Below are 9,208 nucleotides of genomic sequence, written 5' to 3'. Positions count from 1 at the left end.
AGTTTTGGAAGTCCTAGCCACAGCAATTAGACAAACAAAAGAAATCAAAGGCATCCATATAGGAAGAGAAGAGATCAAACTGTCACTGTATGCAGATGACATGATACTATACCTAGAAAACCCTAAGGACTCAACCGCAAAACACCTTGAACTGATTAATAAATTCAGCAAAGTAGCAGGCTATAAGATTAACATTCAGAAGTCAGCTGCATTTCTGTATACCAGCAATGAAACATTAGAAAAGGAATACAAAAATACGATACCTTTTAAAATTGCACCTCACAAAATCAAACACCTCGGAATACACCTGACCAAGGAGGTAAAGGACCTATATGCCGAGAACTATAAAACCTTAATCAAAGAAATCAAAGAAGATGTAAAGAAATGGAAAGATAGTCCATGTTCCTGGATTGGGAAAATCAATATTGTAAAAGTGGCCATACTACCCAAAGCAATCTACAGATTCAATGCAATCCCTATCAAATTACCCATGACATTTTTCACAGAACTAGAACAAACAATCCAAACATTTATATGGAACCACAAAAGACCCAGAATTACCAAAGCAATCCTGAGAAACAAAAACCAAGCAGGAGGCCATCACTCTCCCAGACTTCAAGAAATACTACAAAGCCACAGTCATCAAAACAGTGTGGTACTGGTATCAAAACAGACAGACAGACCAATGGAACAGAATAGAGAATCTGGAAATAAACCCTGACACCTAGGGTCAGTTAATCTTTGACAAGGGAGGCAAGAACATAAAATGGGAAAAAGAAAGTCTATTCAGCAAGCATTGCTGGGAAACCTGGACAGCTGCATGCAAAGCAATGAAACTAGCACACACCCTCACACCATGCACAAACATAAACTCCAAATGGCTGAAAGACTTAAATATACGACAGGACACCACAAACTCCTAGAAGAAAACATAGGCAAAACACTCTCTGACATCAACATCATGAATATTTTCTCAGGTCAGTCTCCCAAAGCAATAGAAATTAGAGCAAAAATAAACCCATGGGACCTCATCAAACTGAAAAGCTTTTGCACAGCAAAGGAAACCCAAAAGAAAACAAAAAGACAACTTTCAGAATGGGAGAAAACAGTTTCAAATGATGCAACCAACAAGGGCTTAATCTCTAGAATATATAAGCTACTTATACAACTCAACAGCAAAAAAACCAATCAATCAATGGAAAAATGGGCAAAAGACCTGAATAGACATTTCTCCAAAGAAGATATACAGATGGCCAACACACACATGAAAAAATGCTCAACATCGCTGATTATAAGAGAAATGCAAATCAAAACTACCATGAGATACCACCTCACACCAGTCAGAATGGCCATCATTAAGAAATCCACAAGTAACAAGTGCTGGAGGGGCTGTGGAGAAAAGGGAACCCTCCTGCACTGCTGGTGGGAATGTAAACTGGTACAGCCACTATGGAGAACAGTTTGGAGATACCTTAGAAATCTATACATAGAACTTCCATATGACCCCGCAATCCCACTCTTGGGCATCTATCCGGACAAAACTCTACTTAAAAGAGACACATGCACCCGCATGTTCATTGCAGCACTATTCACAATAGCCAGGACATGGAAACAACCCAAATGTCCATCGACAGATGACTGGATCCGGAAGAGGTGGTATATATACACAATGGAATACTACTCAGCCATAAAAAACAATGACATAATGCCATTTGCAGCAACATGGATGGAACTAGAGACTCTCATCCTGAGTGAAATGAGCCAGAAAGACAAAGACAAATACCACATGATATCACTTATAACTGGAATCTAATATCCAGCACAAATGAACATCTCAGAAAAGAAAATCATGGACTTGGAGAAGAGACTTGTGGTTGCCTGATGGGAAGGGGAGGGAGTGGGAGGGATCGGGAGCTTGGGCTTATCAGACACAACTTAGAATAGATTTCCAAGGAGATCCTGCTGAATAGCATTGAGAACTATGTCTAGATACTCATGTTGCAACAGAAGAAAGGGTGGGGGAAAAACTGTAATGGTAATGTATATATGTAAGCATAACCTGACCCCCTTGCTGTACAGTGGGAAAAAAAAAATTAAAACGTTCTGCCTCAAAAAAAAAAAAAAAGAAAGAAAGAAAGAATAGATTTACAAGGAGATCCTGCTGAGTTAGCATTGAGAACTATGTCTAGATACTCATGTTGCAACAGAACAAAGGGTGGGGGAAAAAATGTAATTGTAATGTACACATGTAAGGATAACCTGACCCCCTTGCTGTACATTGGGAAAATAAAATAAAATAAAATAAAATAAATCAAAAGACAGTTCAGACATAAATGGAAAATTGTGATAAATACAGTTCTAAGTACTATATTTTCTTTAATTTTCATAAGCACTAATGATACTATTAGATAATGACTTCTGAGCAATACTATCATTAGAAGACAAAAAAGGCAAAAGATAAATTCAGGTGTAATTATTTCTTCTTCTTGAGCTTTAAATAAGGCAAAAAAGTGTTTTTTGTAACCTCCTTGCTAAGTCTTAGGTACAATCATTTCTATCCACACTGACAAGAGTATTAAAATATTAAACAGACTCGTACCACTTACTAGTAAATAGTTTGTAACAATTTTGTGATTTTTCTTTTCTTTTATCTTCTATACTACTCTAGTCATTCAGTCCACTGTCCAAGGTCACCATATAAATTTAGTTTTTAATAGCTTGAACACTTTCAATCAAATATTGGATTTCTTCTTGCGGTGTGGTGGGTTAAGAATCTGACTACAGTGACTTGAGTTGCTGCAGAAGCATGGGTTCAATCCACAACCCCACACAGTGGGTTAAAGGATCCAGCATTGCTGTAGCTGTGATGTAGGTTGCAGCTGTGGCTTGGATTCAGACCCTGGCCTGGGAACTATCATATGCTTATGGTTATGGATGTGGCCATTAAAAAAAAAAACAAAACAAAACTCAAGATTAACCATTTAAAAATTTTGAGCTTTTCACTTACTAACCTTATGTTGGTGACTGAATTGATTATTTCATCAACTTACTTGGTTATATAAAGACAGGTGGTATTTGTTTACCAACTCCTGAATTTTCCTATATCTGTGTATTAAAATTTCTACATATGGCATAAGGAATATAGTCAATAATATTGTAATAACTTTGTATGGTGACAGATGATTATTAAACTTGTGGTGATCAATTCATAATGTATATAAATGTTTATGTTGTACACCTAAACAATGTATGTTAACTATACTTCAATATAAAAAATTCTATAAATCTTATTTGAGTAAAAATGTACAGAAGATCTCAGAACTCTCATACACTTATTGGAACTTAGATTCTTAAAGCAATTATGCAGGCTATTTTTCTGATTAGCTAGTAAGTTTAATAAGAATTATTTTGAGATTAGCTACACATTCATATTCACTGTATCCTATATAAACCAGCAGGTGGCAAACTTGAGATTTTTTTTTATACTATTGCTCCTATTGAAGAAGTGCAAGTATTGAACCATGTATCTATCAGAGGATCTCATGAATAGCTTTTTTGGTGCACCATGGCATAATAAAAATTAAATCCTCTCATTATAGAGCTACTCATATTTGGACAGCAGTGTAATTTATTTTTCTCTTGATTTATTGTTTTATATTAATTCTTTCTCTAATAAATAAATTTGAGAGGTAGAGGATTCTAATTTGAACCCACTATTTTTGCTATGATTTCCATGGTTAAGAGTAAAATTCAGCGGTCCTACATTAACCTGGGGGTGGAGATATTTTCATCATTTAAAAGGACCTGCAAATTACACTTTGTCCTAGACAAAGTAATGTAAGATTCTTTTGCAAGTTTTAACAACACTGATTTTCATGTTTTTAAATACAAAACTAATTTTTTTTTGTGGGGATGATTGTTTTATTTTATTCCTATAAATGCTTCTCTTTTAGCATGACTCATTGACTGTCATTTATAAGTGAGGATAGATTTAATTTTTATATATACATTTGATTTTCACAAACTGAAAATTGATAATATTTGGGCATATGATTCAGCTTTTGAGTATTTAAAAAAAACATGTTTCTAACCATTACATTCAAAGGTGAAAGTTCAATCATAATACATGGTTTACTCATTTCTTTCTCACTGTGAAATTTATTCATTGTTAAGAATACCTCTGTGTTCTCTAAAAATTAATTTCCCTTCCTATATATACTCTTTTATATGGGTGTATCAACTAATCTATTTTAACAATTACTATAGCTTTCTCTTTTCAATGGGGAAGAATTTTTTTTAAAAAGACAAACAAAAAGTTAGGCAACATAGATACTTCATTATTGCTACACATAAATTGGATCATTTAAATGACTTTTGCAAGGTTTAAATAAAATAAAACACTCTTCATTAAAGCCAAAAACTATTTGAAGGATTCTGATGATTGGCTGTTTCATGGACTGAGTTTTCAAAAAGTGGAAAGTAAATTCACTAATTACTGAAAATAAATATTTAAGTTCTCCAAATAACACCATAAGTGAAGACTCTTTAAGACTTATTAAGACTCTAATAATTTATAGTTTTATTTTCCTTGATTTTTTATTTTTAAGGGAAGAAGTCTCAATTTTTTTAAATACGTAATATAAATAGATCATCAGAAAAGTGAATTATACTATATAATTGAATTTTAACTATGAAACAAGTCTTGAATCAAATTTAAGAAAACTGAAATTGACACTTAGAGATTGTATATCACTTAACTTTAGTTTCTCGTCACTCGGGTTCTTCTTAAAAAAGAGAAAATGTTTCTAATGGGAGATAACTGCACTGGTCTAGTCTGCATACATTCAGAGGTAAATCCTCTGCTCTTTCACAATGTGTCCTAACCCAATCCGCCTTTCTTCTGTTTTCCTTCACCTCCAAATTCCCCAGAAGCCAGTTTTTTTTGGAAAGATGTCCCACCAACACTTTCACATACCCCTACTCCCTGGATCTTCCTGATGGGAAGTGGGGGTATATGAAGGTGTTGGGAACACCTTGGGATGTTTCATGAAGTAAAATCAGGGACATGAAAATGGGGTTCATACTGTGTGATTCCCAGACTTATAGAGTCCCATGTCATCAGAATACAGTAAAAAATCACCTGAGCCATGGCTGGCCCTTGCCCTAATGATTCTGATAAGGGCAGACTGTCATAAACAGCTTTGCAATGAGCCAGATTTTTGTTTTAATAACAATGCCCTTTACAATGTATTACTTAAATGTACAGAGCTCCTAAATTTGAGTGAAAACACACCTCCCAGGTGTGTGGTCTGCTGACGCTAGGCAAAACATGTAGGTAAGCTGCTGGCTGAGGAGGAACCTTGGCTACTTCCCCATAGGAGGCAAGCCCCAGCCAGTTGTGTATTCCCCACCATCAGATACTGAATGTGATAGGTCATGACAGTGGGGAGTGAACAGCTCCTTAAATCAGGCTTGAGTGTAGCTCTTCTAGAGAGAGTTCTTCTGTGATGGTCCTTCGGAATCCTAGTGAATTTAAGAGTCTGTCCTTTCTCCATCCCCCCTGCTCTCTGTCTTTCTTTACCCACGGTACCCCCACCCTACCCCCTTGTAGACGCAGAAGAAAGTTTTTACCCAGGATGAGCCCCATGTTGATGTAGGCATCACCTCCCCTCCCATCTGGGCAGGAGCCCAGAAAGGAGCAAAGGAGGGGGGGGGGATGTGAAGGTAGGATCGCTTAGATCTCTGTTTTAAGGATTCTGAGGTCGGGCCACTCAAGGGCCAGCCAAGAGTATTGGTTCTGGACACAAGCAGATCAAGCTTTTACCTCCTCCGTCAACCTCTTAATACTCAATGAGGTCACTGCAATGAGAAAGAATCAGATCAAGAGAGAGGGGGAGGAAGAGGACGACGACGAGGGAGAAGAAACCCAGACGGAAAAAGGCCATCAGACAAGGTCGCTTTTTTTGGCGACACAGCATTTGCGAGGAGCGTGGTGCTGAATATCATCCGCCCGCTCAGCGTGGGGACCAACGGACTCGTAGAAGCACTTTGCGTTACCACGAAAACAAAGGAAAGAAGACGAGGGAGAAGAGGGGAGAGAAGCTGTGAGCAGTTCCGCTTTGGATCTCAGGGAAGCCAAGCTCATATACTTGGCAAGGAAAGGAAGGGGAGCCTGAAAGGTCTGGGAAGCTAAGGAGGGAGCGGCGTTTCCCTGCGGAGACTTGGAACGCGGCAGAACTCTGGACAGCGCCTCCGAGCCGGGCTCCGAGCTCCGATGGCTCCTCCAGGTTTCCGGCTCCTTATTTGAAAGCCGTTCTACCGGTGTAATTTCCTCTCCTGGATTCCAAACACCGAACCGGGAAAATCCTTCTACGAATCCTGTCTGAACGTGCCAGGGGGTGGAGTGACTCTTTGCCTCTAGCCCGGTCAGGGAAGAGGATCTCGGTTCTGGAAATCCAGTCCTTGTGGATAATGCTTCGCTGGTGAAGAAAGAAAAGTTTTGGGGTCTGGTAGGGGGCAAAAGGGGTAAGGAGGATAGTGGAAGAAAGAAGGTGGATGGTTGGTTTCCCTCTCTGATCTGAAAGGAATGATGACCGAGGAAGGATGTGCACCAGCGGCCAGATTATTGGGAGCCTCTTGGTGCTCTCTGTGCTGGAGATAGGGCTGGGGGTGTCCAGCGTGGCCGTGGGGGCGGTCAGCTTCAGCCTGGCCCTCCGAGAGCACAAACCGCAGCTTGGAGACTCGTCCCCGGTATGGAGCGGGGTGTGTGTACGTTGAGCCATTTCACTCTCTTTACCTGTTTACGGTGATGGTCAGTGTGCGAGTGTTAGTCACTCCCTCCCTGAGGAAGAAAATTATAAATCTCCTCTGGCTTGCATGTAGGTTCATGTTGGCAGGCTATGCCTCTTTACGTTGTCTTTTACTTATTAGTATTTGGTGGGTTTTTTTTTTTTTTTCCTTACGTTGTCTTAATACCGAATTAAATGGCTTTGTTTAAGTTGGGGGGCGGGGGGATTTCCACTGGCTGAAATCTGCAAAAGGCTGCCCAGTGGTGCTGATTAGGAGGCTGACACCTGTCAAGGACAGGCTCGCTTAGCCTCGTTTCTTTAACAAGGATAGTCAAAATGAAAATGTTACCTCATTTTCTCATGCCCGTTAAACGCAAGAATAGAGTTATGCATTTATTTCTGGGTAATATAGTGACTAAGGTACACTAAAGGCAACACCAATATGATAAGAAGAGAAATGTGTTGTGTGAAAGGAGCATTTTATCCCAGAAAACACTGCTCTTAATTTTCCCTTGATAGCACCTTAAAACTCTTTTGTAAGTTCTAGTGAATAAGTTAACAAATAGTGTGATGTGTAACAACATTCGAACTGAAGAATAACTCAGCTTAAAGAGTAACTAATGCTCAAAGAAAATGTCATAATATTCTCTAGGTCAAAGGGCAGATCTAGGGAGCTTCTTGTTTATTTACTTCGAGTAAATCTCCAGGAAAGCTTTAGAGACCCATTCCTTCCACCAAGGATCAATAAAATACTACTAGCACTAATCCTAGTGTGAGCCTAATTGTGAAAATCAGCTTTTCTTCTTTAAGTCGTATAGCTGCTCTATCCATATTCTTCTGGGTCTCTAGCTTGATTCCACTTTGTAAGATAATTTAATAGGATGTTGTCTGTCCATGATAATCAGTGAGTGTAATTAACAATCCTGGCTTAGTTATTTGTGCTTTAGGTAACTTAAAAGAAAATTATTACTTATTAATTCAAGAATAATTCTGAAGTAATTTACTTTTGAGAGAAGTTCTAGCATTCTTAAAACTGGCATAATGGTGCTTTAGAAAATTAGTTTTAATATTTTAACTTTTCAAAGTGAGCTAATGGTTTTTAAATTGTAGAAATTACAAAAGAAAATTGGTATTCAATTCTAACAGTGAATTCTTCTAAGAATCCTTGTTCTGGATGCAATAATAATTTACCACCAACTTCCAAATAATTACCTTTTTCTTTATTATGTAATTTTATCAATGTGTATTTTAAACGTAAATATGAAAGACTAAAAATCGAGTATTAAATCTAATTATTTTACATCATATGTAGAAGTGGTTAATTTCAGAGCTGTAGTTAGTAGTATTATTTAAGCAGAAATAGTTAGACTTTAAAACTTCTATAGATAGTTGTCAAAATGAAATGTAATGTCAACATTTGAAGGCAAGAAAATGTAATCTTTTGCTGCCTTATGAGAAAGAACCCTCAAATACTCTTCAAATCACTTCCCCTCTGAAATTCAAGAAAGTGAGTAAGATTATCTCTGAATAGTACTAAAGGATCCAGTTTATCTTCAAGAATAAAAAAGTGGTGACATTTGCTTGGCATCATGTAAGAAAAATAATTAATTGCTATTTTCCCTCCTTTTTCAGACTATTTATTATTATATAGATGAGTCTACATACGTGCATGTATAGAAAATGAAAATTTTGCAGCAGTTCAGTGAAAACCAAATAAAATAGTAAAATATACAGTCATATTATAAAGAATCGTTTCCATTTTTAACATTTTGTTTCTTTAGAGTAAACACAATTCTCCCAGGATTCTCAAATAATAGTTTCAAATTCTATTGTCTGATTCAGTAAAACAACACAAAACAAAACATGTAATTGACTGAATGGATTTGAAACTAGAGTGTCCAAAGAGTTGGTCATTTTCATAAACTGAACTTTAAAAATCAAATTTATGAAAAAATAATCACTCAAATTTGATCATTGTTTATGAAATTATAACCTTGCTAAATTGATTTTTAAATATTTTTTCAGAGGTCATTTGTGACACAGTCTGAATTATCTAAATTCTGGCAATGATAAATTCATATAACCAATATCTATAGAGGGCTTACCATATGCAAGGCATTTTGCTATTTAACACAAAGACTACTAAGATGAATCAGAGTGCCTAGCAGAGGAAACAAGATGAGTACATCGCAAACTTTATTGGTGGTGAGAAATTAGTTTGACTTCAGGGAGTTACAGGGGTAGATAAAAAGGAGAAAGGAAATATCAGTGGGAGAACTATTATTTTTCTCTTGCTCTTTATAGTTTATTGGAACTTGGAATTAATGTATCACAGTATGAAATCTGGAGTCTGCCTGGGTGCAAATCCCACATCAGCCCCTTACTGTCTAGATCACTAGCCAAAGTTTTCTCAGACTCCA

At 37.2% G+C, this 9,208-nt stretch overlaps 1 protein-coding gene across 4 annotated transcripts in view; it reads left to right on the top strand.

The window, feature by feature from the left end:
• Positions 5,422–9,208, top strand: part of TMEM196 (transmembrane protein 196) — a 60,176-nt gene continuing 56,389 nt past the window's right edge. Inside the window, exon 1 of one of the 4 annotated variants that reach the window (XM_021063413.1) lies at positions 5,422–6,768. In XM_021063413.1, coding sequence (XP_020919072.1) covers positions 6,604–6,768 — 165 coding nt within the window. In that variant the 5' untranslated portion in view covers positions 5,422–6,603. The remainder of the gene's footprint in view (positions 6,769–9,208) is intronic. The other 3 variants (XM_021063414.1, XM_021063416.1, XM_021063415.1) reach the window with 3 other exon arrangements.

Source organism: Sus scrofa, chromosome 9, assembly GCF_000003025.6.
Source record: "Sus scrofa isolate TJ Tabasco breed Duroc chromosome 9, Sscrofa11.1, whole genome shotgun sequence".
In the NCBI taxonomy this organism is placed as follows: Eukaryota; Metazoa; Chordata; class Mammalia; order Artiodactyla; family Suidae; genus Sus; species Sus scrofa.
This window is presented reverse-complemented; position numbering and strand designations above follow the sequence as displayed.